The 22,114-nt window shown below is 42.9% G+C and overlaps 1 protein-coding gene across 1 annotated transcript in view; it reads right to left on the reverse strand.

The window, feature by feature from the left end:
* LOC126387371 (protocadherin-16-like) overlaps nucleotides 1–22,114 on the reverse strand; it is a 95,708-nt gene that overhangs the window by 8,580 nt on the left and 65,014 nt on the right. The window contains exons 5-19 of the mRNA XM_050039902.1: nucleotides 17,209–17,397; nucleotides 14,521–14,752; nucleotides 14,119–14,355; nucleotides 12,393–13,448; nucleotides 11,955–12,142; nucleotides 11,780–11,876; nucleotides 11,504–11,661; nucleotides 8,168–8,608; nucleotides 7,636–7,931; nucleotides 7,368–7,483; nucleotides 3,464–3,703; nucleotides 1,576–1,701; nucleotides 1,222–1,431; nucleotides 404–660; nucleotides 100–306 (exon numbers count right to left, since the gene is read on the reverse strand). Coding sequence (XP_049895859.1) covers nucleotides 100–306; nucleotides 404–660; nucleotides 1,222–1,431; nucleotides 1,576–1,701; nucleotides 3,464–3,703; nucleotides 7,368–7,483; nucleotides 7,636–7,931; nucleotides 8,168–8,608; nucleotides 11,504–11,661; nucleotides 11,780–11,876; nucleotides 11,955–12,142; nucleotides 12,393–13,448; nucleotides 14,119–14,355; nucleotides 14,521–14,752; nucleotides 17,209–17,397 — 4,050 coding nt within the window. The remainder of the gene's footprint in view (nucleotides 1–99; nucleotides 307–403; nucleotides 661–1,221; nucleotides 1,432–1,575; nucleotides 1,702–3,463; nucleotides 3,704–7,367; nucleotides 7,484–7,635; nucleotides 7,932–8,167; nucleotides 8,609–11,503; nucleotides 11,662–11,779; nucleotides 11,877–11,954; nucleotides 12,143–12,392; nucleotides 13,449–14,118; nucleotides 14,356–14,520; nucleotides 14,753–17,208; nucleotides 17,398–22,114) is intronic.

The following is a 22,114-nucleotide window of genomic DNA, read 5'->3' on the forward strand; positions in this document are numbered from 1 at the left end:
AATCATTGCTAATGTATTGTCCATAAAAAAAAACGTGAATTATAATATTGTTTTTCAACGATTTACCTCAACAACTTCAACATTTAACCCTTCATGTACCTGAGCAGAGGTGTTCCTGGGTTCAGCAGGTGAAAGGTCAACAGCAAACACCTGGAAGCTGTATGACGCTCGCTTTTCACGGTCCAGAGGTGCTGATGTGGTAATAACACCAGTGCTCTCATCCACACTGAATGCCCCGTGTGCTTCTCGGCTAAGGAAGTACAGAACCTTCCCATTCATGTCATCATCGGCGTCTGTGGCTGACACCTGGAAATAGTTAAATACATTTTTAGCATTAAATGAGTACCTCTGACATAATGAGGTCTTTTGTTATAAAATCTACTTCATAACTTTATCTACTTACCTCCAGAACTTTGGACCCCTCTGCAGCATCCTCTGACACTTCCACAGAGTAGCTACTTCTGCTGAAGACAGGGCTGTTGTCATTGACATCCAGTACTTTCACTTCCACTGTGACAGTACTGCTGAGAGCAGGGCTGCCTTGGTCTGTGGCCACCACCTCCAGAGTGTATTCAGGCCTCGTCTCCCTGTCTAGGCTGCGTGATGTGGACAGGGCTCCTGTGCTGGTGTCGAGGTGGAAATCTCCATCAGAGTCCCCAGCTGGAAGGAGAATTAACAAAGAAAAATCTTTAAAAATCCAAGAATTTTATGCAGACTGGGTGTTAAAAGTAGTTGTGCCAACTCTGCACTTAAGTTAAATTTTGAATGTGCTCCAGACAGCAAAATGGAATGGACTACTTTTGAAATAAGACAGAAGAGTACCAGGAGTGAGCCCGTTAGCTATATGTAGATGTCATTTTCCATATGTAAGTGATAGAGCACTGTCTAAAGCAATACATTGACCAAAATGTTTTATGAACACTGTCATTACAACATTGGATATCACCGAAAAGCAATCCTGATGCATCACATACAGGCATGCACACACGCACACAGATTGTAAATTGTGATAATCTGTCAACAACCTGTAAATCTAAACTTGACCATTTTAAGACCAAAAAACACCAAAAATGACAAAATTCACTGCCTCTCTCTGGATATTGTTATTTCCACATTCGACACACCCTCCAACGGCAATTACAGCAATTGTGGTGAACTAAATTGCTCTTTAAATCCATTCTAATAAAATACTTGGGTTAGACACACAACGCTGTTTCTCACCAGTGATCCTGTACTCCAGCTCTCCACCAGGACCCGAGTCAGGGTCTGTGGCCTTGAGGAAGCAAAGCTCTACAGGGGCCTGGTTCTCCGGCACTTCAAGTCCGTACCATAGCTTTGCAAAGACCGGAGCGTTGTCGTTCACATCCTGCACCTCCACACGGACTACAGCCTTGGCAAAGTTAGGAGGCAGCCCTCCATCCCTGGCGTACACTTATAAGAAATGGAGATTGTTAAACTGATGGGATGTTGGAGCCCATACAAAAGTTTTAACTAATGTACTTGAGGTGTTCTGTGGGAATAAGTGAGCTTGAACAGGTCAAATAGAGTCATGTGAGACAATGAATATAGTAGTACCAGTGAGTGTGTAGTGATCCTGTAGCTCTGCATCCAGCTCCCTTGTGGTGGTGATGACTCCTGTCACCGGGTTGATGATGAAGCCTTCCTCTGTCACACCTCCATACGTCACTTGGCCATTTGAGCCTGCAGTGAAACACAAGTACAAATAAAAAAATAAAATAAAATAAAAGTCTGGGCAAACTGCAAAACTGGCAATAAAGCAAATAGGCTACAATTAGCGTAATAAGGCAGTGATACTAATGAATCCAATTCACATAGAGCAAGCCCAAATAACAACTCCAGAAAAATGAGGCTCTGGACGATGGCTGTAACCGCTCATTTTCATTAGCATGAGCTTGTGGTTTATTTTTTTCAAGTGACTTGGTTTCTCAAAACCATTTATGTGTCTCTGTTGTTTCATTCTCTGACATTCCTACTGGAGGCATTCAAGAACTTTATTAATAATAATACTAACCAATATGAGTATAGCAATATTATGCATAACGAAATATAAAGCAGGGGCGGCACGGTGGTGTGGTGGTTAGCACTCTCGCCTCACAGCAAGAGGGTTGCCGGTTCGATCCCGGGCGTGGGAGCCCTTCTGTGCGGAGTTTGCATGTTCTCCCCGTGTCAGCATGGGTTCTCTCCGGGCACTCCGGCTTCCTCCCACAGTCCAAAGACATGCAGATTGGGGACTAGGTTAATTGATAACTCTAAATTGTCCATAGGTGTGAATGTGAGCGTGAATGGTTGTTTGTCTCTATATGTCAGCCCTGCGATAGTCTGGCGACCTGTCCAGGGTGTACCCTGCCTCTCGCCCGATGTCAGCTGGGATAGGCTCCAGCCCCCCCGCAACCCTCAAGAGGATGAAGCGGTTAGAAGATGAAGAAATATAAAGCACTACAACTAACAAGTGTGCAAACATCATCAGCAGTAGCAAAGTCCAATAAAGGTGCAGTACAACAGAAGTGCATTGATGTCAGTAGATTGACATGAGGTGAATATTGCACGTGCCAAATGATGGCTGCATTTGTACTATTTATTAGCTGTACCTTTTTAGTCATTCTTCCTATAGTGAATGTTGGAAGCTTCCTTTCTTTTGATGCTCTATAATTTTGACTTTGTCCTAAATTCATCCTACCTTGACTTCTTCCATTATTCTAACTGACCAAAAGACACAAATGTGTTCCTCATGAGGAATCAACAGATATTTTAATCTTTTTGGGGACTTATCAAAAAATATGTGTAAAATTTAATTTTCTCGAACTATTTGACCCCTATCTGGTAGCATAAAAAGTAATTTTAAATTTTTTTTAAAGTTTAAAATTTAGTTTGGGTCTCTTTGTGGTAACACTTTGAAGGTATCTACATAAGGGTGACATGACACTGTCATAACTATGACATGTCTACATAAGGGTGACATGACACTGTCATAACTATGACATGACACGGCCACGAACCTGTCATGAACGTTATGTACATGTCATAAACCTTTATGACTGCTGTCATTAAGTGTCATTCAGTTTTTGTAATGACAAGTTGACATTGTTTGGGTTGTCTTGATTATGACAACTTGACATTAATCAAAGTGACATTACCAAAAGTTGTCTTTGTCATGACAAGTTGACATTAAATTTGTTTGGGATGTCATTATAACAACTTGACATTAACCAGGATGACATTACCAGAAGATGTCTTTGTATCAATCATTATGTCAACTTGTCATAAACATAAAAAGAGGTGCATTTCTTGTTAATGTCAAGTTGTCATTATAAGGACATCCCAGGACATCTCTTATGTAGATACCTTCAAGTTAAGTGTTACCCTTTTGGTACCTATTGCACTGTGTGTCCCCATTTCTCAGCATCCACACTACACAGTATTGAAATAACACATTTAAACCAACCTTGGTCCCGGTCTGTGGCAGTAACTGTCAATACAGTCGTTCCTGGTCCTTGATTTTCCATCACCTGGGCTTCAAACTCTGCTCGCTGGAACAGCGGAGCTTCATCGTTCACATCGATCACCTGCACACACAGCACCTGAGAAGTGGAAAGCTGAGGTATCCCGTGATCCTCTGCTACGATGGTCAGATTGAACACTTCCTGCTCTTCCCGGTCCAGTGCTTTAAGGATGGAGAGGGAGCCTACAAGAAAAAGAGGAAACGTTAAAACTAAACTTTTGTGGGTTTCTTCGCTTAAAATGTATATTCTTACTTGGATTCCTTTGGTTTTGACTTGTGTGTGTTGGTGTGTTTGTGTCTGGGTGTGTGTTTGGATTATTTTAGTGAACATGTAATTTTGTGTACCTGAGAGAGGCAGTGTTTGTATGCCTAGAAGGACCAATAAAAACAAAACCTTTACAGCTTTGCTTTATGAGAGTTTCCACACGAAGAGAGAGGCCACAGCCAAGTTGTTAAAGTCTGGCACTTTGAACGTGCATTCAAATGTGAATCAGCACTTTATTAGTGAATATGTATGATTATATTTGTACAGGCATGCAGGCAAACACACGCAGGGCCCAGACTACAACCTGGAACTACACAGCTGCCAACTCAAATCAACCTATGACCTCCCCTAAAATTAAGTTATTGGATTTTTTTGTCTGTGAAACATTATAGTATCTGTTAGCCTTTAAATCTGTAAGGCATTAGTTGGTGTGCGTATGTGTGTGTGTGTATGTGTGTGTTTTATGTAAATCAAGCGTGTTCACATAGAGTCTGTGAATAAGACCACCACTTGTCAGATTCTGGCTTCAGTTACTCTTCTACCTTTTATGTCTACACCCCACACCCCTGTCATCACCCCGACTACAAGGAGGGTCAGTCAAAGTGAGAGGAAATATGAAATGTGTGTGTGTACTGTTCACAGCGGTGTACAAGTTAAGCTGGCATGCGGTGCCTGAGAGACGTGTGTAATTTATAAATGCAACAGCATGCCAAACACATACACCGTGTGTTGACTGCCCTGTGAAGCTGAGGCTCTGATGTTCCTCTGGGGTTTTGTTGGCTCCCATGTTGTAGCCAAACAGATGCAAAACATTTACGGCTTCATTCCTTTCTGTAGCCAATTTAATGTTACTGATACAGCACCAACCATTATAAAGGTGTTCTTAGCCTGTCTGGGTTAGCTTTGTTCAAACTCACATGAAACCTTATTTCAGTTCTACAGAAGATCTCAAGGTCTTTCAGTGATACAAAATATGTCCTACTGAGTTTCAGGGAATGACAGATTTTTCTTTTTTTTCATTTAATGCTGGAGTCTTCAACAGAAGGCGAGCGAACCCTCAGGGGACCCCCTCAGAGTTACTGCAGGGGCGCTGCCAAATTATTGTCTGATGATTTCATTCAATTTTTAATGTGTTTCCCCAAAAAAATGTAAATGTCTGACAATACGCATTAACATGAATCAACACATTACATGCAAAGACAAATCGGCCTATTCATAAAAACAAAACATAAATTACAGTACACATCATTAATGATAGGCGTACAGTTACCCATGAATCCTTGTGCAATCTGTTAACAAGCTTATGCAAGATCATTGCGTGTCACTGAATCATAATGGCGAAGAACTAGTTAGCTAACATTTACACTAGATCCATCCATCCATTTACATCCACTTTTTCAGGGCTGAGTCGCAGGGGCAGCAGGCCAAGCAAAGCACCACAGACATCCCTCTCCCCAGCAACACTTTCCAGCTCCTCCTGGGTGACTCCAAAGTGATCCCAGGCCAGATGAGATATGTAGTCCCTCCAGTGTGTTCTGGGTCTGCCCCAGGGCCTCCTACCAGTGGGACGTGCCTGATACACCCCTAACGGGAGGCATCATGATAAGATGCCCAAACCAACTGACCCCTTTCGACACAAAGGAGCAGCGGCTCTTCTCCGAGCTCCTTACCCCATCTCTATGGCTGAGCCAGTTACTATTGAAACATCTTGATCAACTACCTGTAGTATTTCTACCAGTAATTTGTACTGACATTCTTGTGAGCCACAATGGATCATTTTTTCTTTTCAAGCAAGAGACTTTGAAATACTGTACACCTCAAAAGCCACTGGCGAAAGTCCAGAGGTTGAGGCTAATGAACCTAGCCATGCTACAACTGCTGTTGACTTAGCAGCTACAGGCTGGTTATTGTCAGGTGTGAATGTATGTTTTGTATTGTCACTATGTAATGGTGTAGTCCCCAGGAAGAATAGCTGCTGCAATGCAAAGCTAATGGGGATTTTAATAAACAAACAAACAAACAAACAGGCAAGCACAATGAAGAGAAGACCCAAAAATTTTCAGAGAATATTTCAAGCGCAACTCATTTTTAAACAATATCTGTAGTTGGGGGTCCCTGCTTCGTCTCTCTTTGTGCTGAGGGGTCCGTTGCCTGAAAAACGCTGACGATCCCTGACTTGATGTGATGCTGCCTTCATTAAAATGGTGTCTGACTTGATGTTTTACTTCTCTACTGTAAGTCTGTCACAGCTTCAATGATAGAAAAAGAAAATATATATTCTGTAGGGTTGGTAATAAAATTAAATATCACATTTTTGTCCAAATATGTCAATACTGATATTGCGACAATATCATAAGATTGACTACTGTTGACTATTACACAGTTTTTGATTAATAATTACCAGTAATGTGTCTTAATGGGTATAGTAAATATTAGAACAGCTAGAACAGTCTGGTAAGTTCACAAAATATATCACTTCACTGTAATGCAGCCCTCAAAATCAGGAAAAGTCCACACTTAGGATATTATTATATCCAAATTGAAGACAATATCTGGTCTCATATCATGATACAGATAATATTGCCCAGCCCTAATATCTATGTTATCAAACAGCATGAATAAAATCCTTGATCTAATTTTGAAGCTACTTGTGAAGAAATGAACGGACATATAAAAGACATTAGCGGTTAATAAAACAACCAGTAAAGCAGCTGTAATGGGAAATAACAGAAAGTCCATACTGGCAGAGCAGGCATGTAATTTATAAGCAATAATCAAGCAAATTATACCCTCACATCAGGCTGGTAGTTTGGTAAATGTCTTTGCAAAACAATCCTAATCTGCTATTACAGCTATTATTAACCATAAGCTTAACACCACACAGTCTGAGAAACAAACCAGAAGTGAAATCAAGCCGTGCTAATGCACCAGACACTTGACAGTAATGAAGTAAAGACTTTCTTCCATCTGGAAGCTGCATTAAGTGTCTGTTTTACGGTTCCTAATCCCAACTCAGCCAGAGCTGAGCACGCCCACACCAACCAGCTCCGGTGATGAAGAGATTACACATACACATATATAAGATATCAAAGGGCGTCCTCATCCCTAGCCCAAATTAAGCTCGGTTCCCATGAAGAAATCCATCAAGAAAAGAACACTGAGGCATTATTCAAGTGAAATATTGCTCAAAGGCACTGAAAGGCCATCTAGTAAAGAGGGTTATGAGGGTTATGAGTGTTTTAGCAGTTGAGTCCCCGTAGACGCAGCACTTCAGTGGGTAATTACGATTTTGTGGAAAGTTTTGTTCATCTAGGGGGCTTCTATGGGTGGGATGCTGATTATCTATCAATCATAAAAACCCTCCCAGAAAAGGCTACATACAGCACTACTCCCGCTGTGTTAAATCATTCAAATCCAGACTGTAAATGCATGAAACGATGTGGTGAATCTTACCCCAATCATCTTTTGATGGAGTGTAAATTGGGTATTTATGGGAAATCCCCAGTCTCCACAGACCCTATAATATTATTGGAACGTTACGATATTTTTAGATGTTGTGTCTAACCCTATAAATACTCTTACCAGTGTTGGGGTTCAGACTGAAGCGGCCGGCGCTGTTGCCTGCCTGGATCCTGTACGACACCCGGCCATTTTCTCCTTCATCTTCATCCCGAGCCATCACGTACAAAATCACAAACCTGTCAATAAAGTTACAAATAAGATGTCAGATTAGAACAAACATGACAAACTTGGAGCCATAAAAGTAAATGCACTTGATTATTTTTTAACAGGCTTCTTTGATGTTCTTGATTTGTAGCCTGATGAATGAAAGCCATCAAAGGCTGCTCACCCTACAGGCTGATCCTCCATGACGCTGACCGCAGACGGAGAGCTGAAGACCGGAGCGTTGTCATTTTCGTCTGTCACAAACACCCGAGCAGTGACCGAACCCCAGCGCCTCTGAGAATGATCCACTGCCTGGTCCGTGGCCCGCACCACAAGGTAGAGGGATGGTGTTGATTCACGGTCTAACTTCTGCCCCAGTGTGAGGACTCCGCTGGAGGGGTCGAGGATCAGGAGGTCAGGCGTGTCGGGCCAGTAGTGCTCGATGGAGTAACGCAGCTCACTGTTGGGTCCACTGCCATCCTATGAAATAGGAATAAGAGACATTGTGTGAAGACGTCACTTTGACTTCTTTCTCTGTTTTCTGACTTTTTTTTGAGTAAATAATTAATTGATTTATCTGAAAAATAATTAACAGATTAATTAATAATGAAAATGACCAATTTTTAGTTTAATTTATAGTGTTTGGTTACAACTATATCACAGGTAACCATCATTGATTAACTTTTGTCAAGCAGAGAATGATTTCAGTTTCCCACCTGATCCTGAGCCTGGAAGGTATATATGGAGGCCCCCGGCTCTATGTTCTCTGGGACCACAATGGTAACAGGGTCTTCTGTGAACTGGGGAGCATGGTCATTGCTATCCTGCACATTGATGTGAAGCTGCACCAGGTGGCTGCTGGGAAATGCCTGGGAGAAGTCCGACACCTCGATGTGCAGCGTGTACCTCGACCCCTTCTCATAGTCCAGCTCACGCACCAGGTACACATCGCCCTTTAAGCGGTCCACCATGAACGTCCCATCTCGGTCTGTCCCTCCCACCACCAGGTAGGTCACCTGGCCTTCAAGTATGTTAGATTCATGCTGGTCATGCGGGCGGACGGAGCCGATGATGGAGCCCGGAGCAGCTCCTTCGACTGTGTTCAGGGTCATGGAGAGCATGTTGGGCTTTGAGTTGGACCTGGAAGAGCTGAGAACCTGACGGAAAGGAAACTAGGGTCAAACAGGCTTATTTAAATCTCAGGATTTCTGCACCTAATCATGGTGATTTAGATCATGTCATGCAAGTAATCACTTTGAAATTCTTTTCTTTAATCATCCACTTACTTATCCCCAAAGAGAGTGGAATAAAAATGGGGAAAACATTTCAATATATAGTATTGTTTCAACCAAGTATAGGATGAAAGTGTCAAGGTGAATGCTGTGTATGTTACTGGATCTGATTTCCGTGGGTATTCTGCAGACAATGAAGCTATATGGCTCTCACCCCAGCCCATCCCTAAACATAGCCTTGGGCTGTAATCTGTTTCTGTTTTGTTGCTATTACTATAATAACCCTCACAGGCATTCTCATTGTGCATGAAGACATTATGCACAATCCTTCCAGTAAATATCTTAACACTGCGGCTTTCTGGCTTCAAGATGAGAGTCAGAGTGTGTGACCTGTGACAAAATAATGAAGGGTGTAATGTGAGGGAAAACTGTAAATATTCCAGTTCAAATAATGCGGAGCATTAAGTGCAGCTTTAATATGCTGCAGTCTGGTCAGATGGGAAACAAGAGCGTGCCAAGGGGGCTTTCGCCACTCTGAGCAACAGCTTCAGGGTTCGATATTGTTCTGGGACACATCAAAGAGCTCTGAAGACAGCAAGCATAAGCAGATTTTAACAAGCTCTGGTTTCATCATCGAAAAATCCATACACACGGCATACCTTTCACTACCAAGATCTGTTGCAATGAATTGCATCTTTCGAGTGTCTTTATGGAACGTGAGCAGCAAGGATAAACTTACAGGAGGAGGGAAGAGATGTGGATAATGTGCATAATACAGCATCGCGTGCTATCTAAAAAGACTGAACCCTGTGTACAGGCTGCTGAAGCTAAAATGCACTACAAACCACATGTGTCATAGGAAGGGTCCGTTTTTCTGACTCCAATTTTTAAAGCTAGAAAACAGGATGTCATGCCATTGTTCCAACAGCCCAAACTACTGAATCCTCATTAGCCCAAAAAATGTCTCACTGGACCAAAAGCCCATTTCTCTGACAGCCCCTTATCCCAAAACCAAGTGTCCATTGTTCCAAAGTTCCATGTCTCTAAAAATACATGTTCTCTCCAATTAGTTTCAGTTTCCCAACAGCATTTAAGCCACCAATCCTGGGTGTTTCTGCCAACATGTCTCGGCATTTCCAAGCCGCGTTTGAGCCAACGAACCCAGGCGTTTTTTACCGACCCATCCCAGGTTTTCCAGCGCTTTTGTGCTACCGAACATGGGTGTTTTAAACCAAAGCATGATCATTTCCTAACTACAACAAAAAACCCAACCACGTTTCCCCAAAGCGTTGTTGAGAAACATAAAGTTTCAACATATCTGCGACAAAATAATGTACAAATGTAATGTGTCCGTGGTTTTCGGAAACGTACAATGCAACCTTTTTTTCTTGCAATTGGGTTGTGTAACTGCAGAGTGTCGTTTCTGAGAAATGGGACTTTGGACAAATGAACTTTTGTTTTTGGGATAACGGGCTGTTGGAGAAATAGGCTTTCGGTCTAATGGGACATTTTTTGGACTGGCGAGGCTTCAGAATTTTGGGCCGTGGGAAGAATGGGCAGTCCCCAAAAAGTGAACCATGTCCTATTTTTGTCCTCTTTTTTCCATTGCAGTGATGCAGCAAGCCAATCACCATGACACAAAGTGGGGTGGTGATTTTACTATAAAATCCAAGTGGCATTTAGCAACGATTCAGTGCATTCAACTGGGATTTGTGGTCTGTTTAAGCCACGAGTGTTGAAACGTAGGACTACAAGTGCTGCAAGTCATTTGCGCAAGCACATCCCAGTGTTTCAGTTATCTTGAATGTGATGCTTTGCCACACGGTGCCAGCAACTGTGCTGTACTATTTGTACTTTTCCTTGGTTGGCCTAGAGTGTGTACTGTGGTACTTGTGGTGTACAACAATATCCCTGTATCTGACTTTACCCACAGCTATGTGAAATGTTATCTCAAAATCATTATCTGGAAATGTTACCTCATGAGAGTGTTTGAATGTCTCCTTACAGGGAGTGTGCTTGCATGCGTGTATGTATCACGGCCTGCTACCGTACAGTGGTGTATTCCCTTTCTCTCTGTGTGATTTGATGCAGCTGGCTCTCATCAAATCTCATATGGGAGCATTTGATTCCAAGGTGCCTGTTTCCCCTCTGTCTAATCTCAGTGTCGCACAAGCGGGGCGCAAGCGAAATCTAAGGCAAGCATTCCCACTGTAATTAGCATCCTTTTCCTTTCTGAAATCACATCACATAAAATCACTGAGCTCAAAGCTCCACAGTCAAAGCAAACCACCACCCTTTTCTGGCTAAATGCCTCTGTGGCAGGCTGGGTTTTTTTTCTCTTGCTGCTGAATTCCTGATATTGTATGTTGATATGCAGGACTGACCCTCTTACAGAAAGTTCAGGACAATAACTCAGTCCAGACCAGCTCCCTCCTGCAGCTCAGGGTTTCTCACCTTGGGTTTTGGTTACCCCACCAACCTCTAGAGCAGGAAACGCACACACTTGATTGGATAGATGCTTTTGTTTGTACAGGCACAGGTTCAGCTTCTCTCCTTCTCATATTTATCTCCTTTTCCAATTCCTCTGACAGTTATACTGTTCACTTTGTGCACAGTTTGAGGAAATTACTCGCAGCAAGGAATGCAAAAGGACTGAGGTAATATGTAGATGTGACAGTTTTAGGTTTGGCCACTAGACTGGCCTTTGTGTCTAATTGTGCAATGGCTTAGAAATGTTTTTAAGACACAGAAAATGTGTAGGCATTTGTGCATGCAGCTGGATGATGGATGAGGACATTAAAATGTACAGATTGTGTTTACCTGTATCCGTAGCTTGCAGGTGGAGCTGAGGCCTGGTGTGCCGTGGTCAGCAGCAGTCACAGTGAAGGCGTACTCGGCACGCTCGGCCCATCTAAGAGGAGAAGCGGTTCTCAGCTCGCCACTGGTTGGGTTGAGGGTGAAACGCTCTGCTCTGGCGCCTTCAGAGGATGCAACAAATATGGATATCAGCTCAGGTATGCAATGATGATGAAACACTAAATTTACATACTTGAACAAGCTGGTTGAAATGTAACTGACAACTGAAGTGACACTCACCTGATAAAGAGTAGTATATAGTTCCATTCTCTCCCTCGTCTGGGTCTTTAGCCATCACTGTGCCTATGACTGTCCCAGATGGAAGTCCCTCCATCACCTACAATGAAGAAGGGTTGTTAGACTTCCATTATGTTTATAACTATCTCTGCCCTGTCTCATCTCCCTTCATTCTCACCTGATGGAGCAGCTCCCTGTCCGGCCTGGCATGAGTGAAACTGGGGGCGTGGTCGTTTTCGTCCAGCACAGTGATGTGAGCGGTGCCGGTGGCGCTGCGAGGAGGCGTTCCCCCATCCTGTACGACCACAACAACCTGGTAGCTTGACTGCTGCTCTCTATCCAGGGCGACACGGGTGCTGATCTCACCTAAAGAAAAAGAAAAGGAGAGAGGGCCTCAGTGTGCATTACTTGGAATAGTTAGGCAATAATTACCATGTTAATTGAATTGACACACAGCATAGCATTAATTCCTCAAGGGAAATCAAGCTGGCATTAGTGCCACTTATGGAGTAACCACATTTCAGCCAGTGTAACACAATTACAGCAAACTGCTTCAAGTGTTACTATTAGCGTTCTTAAATTCACATAAAAGTAAAGTTATGGCGTTTATCTTCACCTGTTTGTGAGTTGATCTGAAAGTGCCTGTCGGTGTGCAGCAGCCTGTAGGTGAGCCGAGCGTTTAGTCCTGCGTCTCTGTCTGTTGCCGACACCCTTCCAAAGCCGGTCCCCGCCAACAGGTTCTCCCTGACAGCCAGGAACACCCTCTCCTGGCTCAGTCTTGGCGAATTGTCATTCTCGTCCGTTACCGTCACCCTGACTGTGGCACTGCCTGTCCTCCCCACCCCTCCAGGGCCTGAAGTGGCAAGCACAGTCAACAGGTACATGTCTTTGACCTCTCGGTCCAGAGAGCTGCGAACAAACAGCCAACCACTATCTGGCATGATGCCAAAGCCGGCAGCATCACCATCAGGCCTAAGGCGGTAGGAAATAGAGGAGGAGGATGAGGAAGAGCTTCCACCATTCCCAGAAGCCTCTCTGTTGAGTGCTCGAACCTGGAGGAAACGTGTGTTGAGCGGTGTGTTTTCCCGTAGCTCCACTCGGTATGTCAGGGTGTCAAAGTTGGGGCCTTGTGCATCTTGCGCTTGGATGTGGACCACAAGGGTGAAGGTGGAGCTAAGCTGAGGCGCTCCGCCATCCTTAGCAACCACCTGAAGGTCATAGCGTGGGACACTTTCGTATGACAGACTCCCAATCAGACGTACCTCCCCGCTGCCCCGGTCAACACCAAACGTCCTCTGGCCACTGCTGCCTGCCGCCCCAGCAGAGACCAGGTCAAAGCTGAGCTGACCGTTATGACCAGAATCTTTGTCGGTGGCCTGGATGCTGTAGATAACTGTCCCCATTTTGGTGATCTCAGGTAAAAGCAGGGACTCTGACGAAGAGGGGAGGAATGTGGGGGCGTTGTCATTGACGTCTGAAATTGTTATTCGTACCCGGCTGGTTCCATACGCTGGAGGAGAGCCAGAGCGTGCCTGGATCTCCAGGTCAAGACTGGAGCAGGTCTCGTGGTCCAGAGGAAGGGCAGTGCGAATGGTTCCAGAGGCACTGTCCACTGTGAAGTAACCATCAGGGTCACCGGAGGAGATGGAGTAAAAGATATCCTTAGAAATACCTGCAGGGAGGACACAGAGAAACAGCACATATATATATATATATCCACCTGTCCTTAGCTAAATAAATAAATACCCGACACATGAAAAATTCACATGACAGATCCATATCCGCTTTCAGCAGACAGGGATGTGCTGTTTTTATTTCAGCTAATATCTCATCTAAGTGTTAATGATGGGCTGGATTCACTCAGAGTGGGTGAGTGGATAGAAACACTGAAAGCCTCGTGCAGTTACACAGACAGAGATAAGTGTTACTCTGTCCACCGCACCACTGAGAACACTTCATTTTGACTCCCACTCGGAATTACAGCCCCATCCAAATTCATTTCTCCATCAATAACACTGAGAGAAAAATAAAAGTCTGGCCACAGTGAAAATAATCCCCAGTGAAGCCCACGCTGTGTGATGGATGTGATATCTTAATGGAGTGTGTGCTCTTGTTGCTTGCGTATTTGTACAACTGCCTGGGTGAGAGGTAAGACGTCATACACTCTCCAGCCCATTAGTGCATTTTTGTCCTGGTGCTTGTCAGAAAGATGAAACCAGATACAGTAAGGCACCTAAAGCAGGTTCCCCATAGCAAAGTTTAATATAACAAAAGGCAGATTAAACATCCACATATAGTATAGGAAAGAAAAAGAGAGGACTTCAGAGTACAGCCGCACTCACCTGTCTTGGTAGCAGCTCGGACCACTCCCACTGCCGTCCCCCTGAGGACGTCCTCAGATACAGTGAAGAAATACTGGGCCTGGTCGAACACGGGAGACGCCACTGAGCCTCCCACCACACTCACATTTACCCTGGCATTGACCGGTGCCGTCAGACCACCACCGTCCTCGGCTGATATCACCATGGAGATTACAGTGTTGGCTTTACCATGGAGCGAGCGTGATAGAGATATCACACCTGTAGAGCAGAAGACATGAGCAGATGAGATGAATTACTCAATATCCTTTCGGCTTTTAAACACTCCAAAGCAGACAAGTTTCACAATAGCTCATCTGTTGTTTGTTAGTATAAACACATACACACAGTTGTATCACATGCCACAGCAACGTGCCACACACATACCCGTGTCTTTGTTGAGGGTGAAGAAGCCAGAGCCTCCTGCAGGTACTGTGCGGTAGGTCACCCTGCCGTTCTCCCCAGCATCAGGGTCATTCGCCGTTACCTTGACGACAGAGGTTCCTGGGGCACTATGGGTACTGAGACTGACTGTGTAGAGGACTGGATAGAAGGTGGGTCGGTTGTCATTGATGTCTATCACCGTGACCCGCACGCGTGCTGCAGAGCTCAGGCCACCCTGAAAAAAAAATATATAGTTTAAATTTTGCATTAAAATATAATGTTAGCACACTACACAAGGTCACATTTGCAAGCACCAATGCTGTAATGATATTAGGCACCTTAACTATTGAGACAAAGAGAGGCTAAATCATAAGAATAGCTATTTTAGTTTAACTGCACCCTCCCTTCCTGCACTATATATCCCCAAAGACAACATTCAATTTGTTTTCTATCCTTTGGTAAAAAGCGACAGTCGCAGACTTTCATGTTATGAAACTTTGACAATAGATTTATGTTGCACTATAAAGACGAAGCAGCTCTAAAAGAACACAGAAAGATGAGTTCTCTGTTGACGATCTCTGAAATATGGAGCCAATCAACCGTTGTATGCATTTGTCAGCGAGGAGAAGAGTTTGCACTCATTACACCGTATCTGCCGGCTTAGTTTTATGAGACCATTAAAAACAAGGATAGTCGAGACGGAGGAAACAGACACCAGCTGAAGAGAGCTGGGAATGTGCCGGGGGGTGGGAGAGAAGATGCATTGTGGGGGTTGCGTTGTAAATTACAGACCTGAATTCAATCTTTACCTGTAAAGTGGTAAACAGAGAGAATAATAGTATGTACAATAGGTATGATAATACACTTAAAACGAAGGTCATGTGGTGTATGTCTTAACGTGAGCCAAGTATACACAAGAGAATGCTTTATTGTGCCTTAAATGGAATTTCAATGCCTATTTAAGTGCATCCAATGTGATTGATACTTTAAATGTACATGGGTCTACTGGGAAGAGGCTAGAGCAAAGAGTGTGTTAATGTGGTCAAGTAAGGCATTGTATTTAGCTTAAATGGCATGCTATAGTAAAAAGGTTATTTAAATTGACTGTTTAAATGGATCTGTTTTCCTACTTCTTTACCTTTCTTCCTCCCTACACCCCCTCTATGTTTGCTCTGATTGCTTTGCCATGCTGTTGCAGTTCCCCTTGACTCTTTTGAAGACACACAGTAAGAGACAGGACGCTGTCTTCTTCAAACATGTCCTGAATATCTCTTTGATCAGATTTATTTGTGTGCAGCTGTACACATCTTTAATTTGCCTCCTGCTTGAAGCTTTGATCAGGCGGAGCATCGCACTCTCAGCGGGCAATGTGTTTGGTCATGGAGCTACACAAAGAACTAGAGCTTTGACTACAGTCGTAGTTGATGTTTTGCTCTCCTTATGAAGTGTATTTCAGTTACGATTAATTAGATTGTACTTAATGTGAAATGAATGAATTAATTAATTAGATTGTACAAAAGATGCAAAGGTTAAAGGAACATTTTTGGGGGAAATAGGCTTATTTGCTTTCTTGTCGCGTGCTGGATAAGATCAATGCCATTCTCTTGTCTGTACAGAAAACACAAAGCTACCAGCAGCCAGTTCATTTAGCTTAGCTCAAAGACTGGAATCAGGAGCTCTGTCAGAGAGTAACAAAGTCCACCATGCTTGTTTAATCTGTATAGGAAGTACAACTAAAAAGTGCTCTCATTAGAGTGCAGATCTTCACCAGTTGGCTATGTTCTGGCTGTGGTGCATCTGCCAGAGCTGATCTTGGCCACTCTGGACAGAGCATGTGATGCAGCTGTGCCCACTGGAATTATCCCTCCTTGGCTCCCTTACAGTCAAGATAACAGTAAAGATAATAAAAGCAGGGTTTTTTTTCATCTTGTATTGTGCCTAACTGGCATCATAACATATCGGGCATGGAATTAGTCCGATTTTGAGCCATGACACAGGCCAAAATGTAGCCTGCAACAGACAGTAAGGCTTCTTGCTTTTACAAAAGACAATATTCGGAAATGCCTGTTGCTCTATGCTTTTGCTACGTGATTTTGTTGGTGACCTCCAGCCTTTACCTGCAGGCTAAGAGGAGTGAGGAGTCAGCAGTCAATGATGGAATAAAACAATCAATAAAACAGATTTTTTAAAACAATTTTGATACACTGCAACCACGAGAGGTATTTGAGCATATAGTCATAAATGTGCACAAAATATTAGGCTGATTGGTCCAGTAGTACGCAAGATTGGCTGTGGACAGACAGATAGATAAACAGATACACACATTCTCACACAACCAAACACATGATCTTCTCCACGCTCATGTCTGGTGAAGATAAAAATGGCAGATTATGGTCTAACAGGGCGTTGTGTTACCTCTCTAGGCTAGATGTTTTCCTCTTCTTCCAGTTTTTGTGCTAAACTACGCTAGTCTGCAGTAGCTTCATATTTATTGTACATACATAAGAGTGGTGCTGTAATGATCCTCCTATCTAACGCTTAGCAAGAGACAGAATAACAAAGTGTATTTCCCAAAATGTCAAACTATCACTTTTAGGATTGATTTGTCTGACAAGATGACAGAGTTACAGAGATAACAACTACCGTTACTATGTGCTATTCCCATATACTTTAGGATAAAAGTGTTCTTACTCCATCTGTTGCAGTGACGGTCAAGTCAAACTTGTCCAATCCCTCATCCCGGTCGAGAGCTGTGCTGGTGCAAATCTGGCCAGTCTCCTTGTCTATGGTAAAGTGGGTCGGTGCTGCGCTTCCAGAGCCAGAACCCAGGACGTAGGATACAGCACCAAAGGAACCACGATCCTCATCTGTGGCTGACACCTGAGGGAGAAGAGACATGAGGTAAGACATAGACGGTCCACCGGTGCCAAACGGCCCGTGAGACATGAGGATTTCAAAAAGCATCCCACCAACACGCACAGCAGGTCCTGAAATCTGCGTGAAAGAAAACCTACATGTGTCATAATTATAATATATGAGCTGAGGGTCTTTCTGTTATCACAATAATGTCCCATAATACAGTCACCTCACAGGCCCATACATCTGCACTTGTCATAATAACACACACCATAGCACTACTTGTTATGGTTTCCAGAGTACTATAAAAACTGAGCATCTGTGAGAGCAATTCACTTTTATAGATCACAGATATACTGTATGTAAGAAAAGGACAGATCTGCCCCATGGTGTGTTCGAAAAACGGGCAAAGGGATAGGTGGTGCAGTAACCATGGATACAGAGGGAGGGAGCTGACAGGTAACCTTTAGGAAAGAGGAGAGTTTTGACAGGGGTTGTGAGTTTGGTTCAGAGGTTAACAGAGGCACTTTAATGAATGCTGGAAGGTCAAACTGGTTTTAAACTGGCATTTAAATAGGATGCAGACTGACAGACTGGGAGAGCCACTTAAGCACACACCTTAACATTAATCCTTACTCCATTTAGTTCCTAGAAAGGACTTCAAACTGTTCATACAAAGACACACAACAGACACAGGTCTTGACCTAACCTTTGACTTTTTTTTTTTATCTCATCTACCTTTAAACTGTCTTTCTACTACTGCCACAGACACACACAAGATCACACACACGCACACACACAAATATATATATTGTATGCTCCGACTTAATCTATTAAAACACAAAAAAATCCCATAATACAACAAAGATTTCCTTGCAAAACACAGAAGGGAAATGTCGTCTGCGCTCCAGGGTCCTGCCTCTGACTGAAGCTTTACACTGGTCCATAACATTGTTTGGTGGCGTTTATGGTGCTTGTTAAAAGCAGCATTCTCCCTCAGATCTCGAAGCCTTGAAGGCGAGCCAAGATCCAGGAGGCCTGATGACATCACTCCCTCTGTTGTACAGTCTTTCTCATGAGGCAACAGTGAGATATCTCAAGTGTTTGACTTCCTTGAAACTTTTAGTTTCAGTTTTCTTTTTGTGTGAATACTGATGAAAAGAAAAGAAGGATATTCTCCTGTGTTCAGCTGAAATAATATATGATGAAATGCTTTATGTGATAATACACAATGCAATATACAAAGATCAAGACAACCAGAAAGACAGATAAAAGAGATTTCAAGAATAAAGTTGTCATGTTATAACCTAATCTGGTAAGATAGGTTAGCTGAAACTGTTGAGCACGTGGGAGAACTACAGTTGCCAATGTGAAAACGGGAATGGCCCTAGCTAGAGCCAATATTTGGTTTGTCCATTCTGGGCTACTGTAGAAACACGGCAGTGCAACATAGCAATCACTGTTGAAGAGGACCCGCTCCCCATGTAGATATAAAGTTAATGGCTCATGCTAGGGTAATCAAAAACATAATGATTCTTATTTTCAGGTGATTATACACTAAAGACATAAATATTATATTATACTATACACCATTTCTGTCAATAAATCCCCCTAAATCTTACACACTAAACCTTTAAGTGGTAAATCTAAACTAAACTATTTTGAGAAAAAGGTGATGTTCCAGAAATTATGACTCATATAATGATAATATTCTTGAAAATATTCTTAGTAAAATTAGACTTTATTCTCTTGATTAAAGGGTAACTGACATGTTTTAACCTGGACCCTATTTTCCCATGTTTTTGTGACCAAACCCCTTTTACCGCTGCACAAAAAAACACTTACACCTGCTAACAACTGGCTTTTTTATTTAATGGGAAAAGTTACAATTGGTATTCACTCAAATGACTGCAGCATTCACAGGTATTTATTGATGGACACTGATGGAAACGAAACACCTGGGTCGACGGGCACATTTTTGCCCCTTTGCCACGACAAACTATCCATCTTTGTCTAAGCAGCACTTGGACATCATTCAAAACTAGACAGCACCGAGTTTGCGAGAGAGACTGAATAAGTAATAGATATAGAAAGAAGAGTGTTCAATAGTGTCCCTAATGTCTAATTGTCCCCATTTATATAGATGGATAGATACCCTTCTACAGTGTGAAGTGAATGTGGGTTTGCTCTCTATACATCCACTGGTGTGGCCATAGTGTTTTCAACTGGAATTTCTCAAAAAAGAATACATAAAAGACACATCTCTTCTGTCTTTGCTTGTTGTTTAATGATATCATCATAAGTTTTATTCCCTACATGTGAATTTGCCCTGGCCCCTGAGCCTCACAGAGCACAGGACCACCGTAGCAGACATCCGGCAATGACCTTCCTTCCGTCCCACCAACACATGTCTTCACCATTACACTATATCTACTGGCTATTGACAGAGAGACAGAAACACTACCACCTTGACTCCTATTGCTCCTATAGGAAATTAAAAGATGGGAATATTGGAGTAACCCCTTTAGGGTTTGGAGTTGTAACATGGCTAGACAGTTGTGGTTTTTGAGGGGTCATACTGCACCTCTTCCTTTGGTCAGTGTTTACAGCTGGGGATTTTAGATCATTGCTGGGACTTCCTACAGAGTACAGTGTTGAGACTAGCACTATCTTTTGGGATCTATGCACATGTCTGGGTGTTCCTCATATCTTTCTGACTGTCTATGATGGATTAGCCACCTGTGCTGATGAGAACTAGACGAACATGGACATGCTCACACACACACAAAGACATTTGTAAAATGATGACCCCATCCTTTTCACTAAATCTAATTAAAGAGGCTTTAACACCCATGACCGCCCACCTGGTCATAGGGTGACTTCATCGTCACCTCTATTTTTTCCCCCCAATAAAGTCTGCTGCTGAAAACAAAGGCGAGGGAAAGGGTGCTCTCCTGCGGATATAGCAGCAAAGAAGACATGATTGTGTTTGTTAGGTTTATATGAAAATGCAAGGGTTGGGCACAGTGTACATAAATATGCCTGGAAGTAGTTTTTAAATGGAGTCTTGGACTGGAAAGGACTCGCACAGAGGCTGGGAACAAGAAGGAGAGCAGGACATTGATTCTCCACACACTCTAAAATGTAAAAACCCACAGCAGTATGGTATGGATTCTTCATGCTGGAAAGAAAAAATATGCAAGACAAACATGAGGTTGCACTAAGAAAACGCCAATCCAAGCACACTTTCATGGAAACCTTGGGAGCTATAAAATAAAAGATGTAATGATTTGGCTTTTTCTGCTACAATGTACATATAGTACAGTAGTATTGTGGTTACAAACTTGCAATGCAAAAGTAGAGCAAGAAAAAAAAATACAGAGGGACAAAACAGAGAGAGACATACCTCCAAGACTGGAATACATGACAGAATTGTCAAGGCACAACAGTTTGAAATGTGTAGCAGAAGAAAATCACATCAACCCTCCGGAGAAGACAGGAGCTTGTAAGGATCAACTCTGTCATCAGTACATTTCCCTCCTGTCAATCCATCTGACAGCACAGCGCCAATGTTCAGTTTACACAGCACAGGCCAGAGGGTGGGATCAAACTGACATGCCGATTCAATACCAAAAACCCCTCTCTCAATTTGGTGCAGTATCCTGCATTTACAGCACTTATCTCGACTAAAAAACCAGCACAGTTTTGAAGCCAGTAAGGTAATCTAGTAAACACACACAGTCGACGTGTCTTAAATCAAGAGATCTGGTGGGCCAGACGAGGGTGTTTGCCAGGGAGGAATTCGTCTCCACGCCAGAGCTTGCTCTCTGATGCATGACCAGCCAGCAAGCCTCGGCTCTGCACACCTATTTCTCATCGTGCTCTCCGGAGGTTTCCCGCAGTGATAAACATGCAACTACATAGCAACACATACACAGACAGCAGCTCATACCTTTCAACATCTAAATCTCTCTTGCTCTTAAGTATATGCTTGCACTGTGCTTGTCCCAGTATATGCGTGGGATCTTCCACATTTACAAAGATTTTTGGATGTGGGTGTAGACGGCAGGGTGGTCTAGACGGAAGGTCAAAAGTTTGGTCGCCATGTTTTTGTAATGCTCAACAGCATGCCACTGAACCTCTTCAGTGTGCCATCACTCACTTTGTTATATTGGATGATGCAGCATTTACAGATTAAAAAAAATCATCCCACATCCTATTGTAGCCATTATTATATTAAATGAACATAATGGTGGTTTTGCAAGTTGACTTTCAGACATTATTGGCATGAACTGAAATTAATGGTTGTCTGGAAGGTGCCTTGAGTGTGCCTCACTTTGGAAAATGGTCTGCAGTAATGCTAAGTATACACAATTTGTAGTAAATGGGCTTAAACGTGTAAAACCGCCAATGTGGTTCTGTGGGAGTTCTGATATCCCACCCGATATCACGAAATGCTGAAGTGTCTTATGACAGGAACATGGCTCAAACATGTACGTTAATGATAACTGACCTACAAGGCATTTGAAGTTTATAATCAATTCTAATGCATCTGACGTACCGGCTGTGCAGTTTCCTTTCTGACTGTGAGGATACGTACTGGCTTTCCAAAGCATTTATCAGTAGAAAAATCATCAAAACACAGACCAACTTAAAAAATACTTCGGTCAAGCATCTGCCAACCATCTGAACTTGTAATACGTGAAACATTAATTCATCCAGCATGCTCTCAGCTTAAGCT

Source organism: Epinephelus moara, chromosome 3 (assembly GCF_006386435.1).
Source record: "Epinephelus moara isolate mb chromosome 3, YSFRI_EMoa_1.0, whole genome shotgun sequence".
Taxonomy (NCBI): domain Eukaryota; kingdom Metazoa; phylum Chordata; class Actinopteri; order Perciformes; family Serranidae; genus Epinephelus; species Epinephelus moara.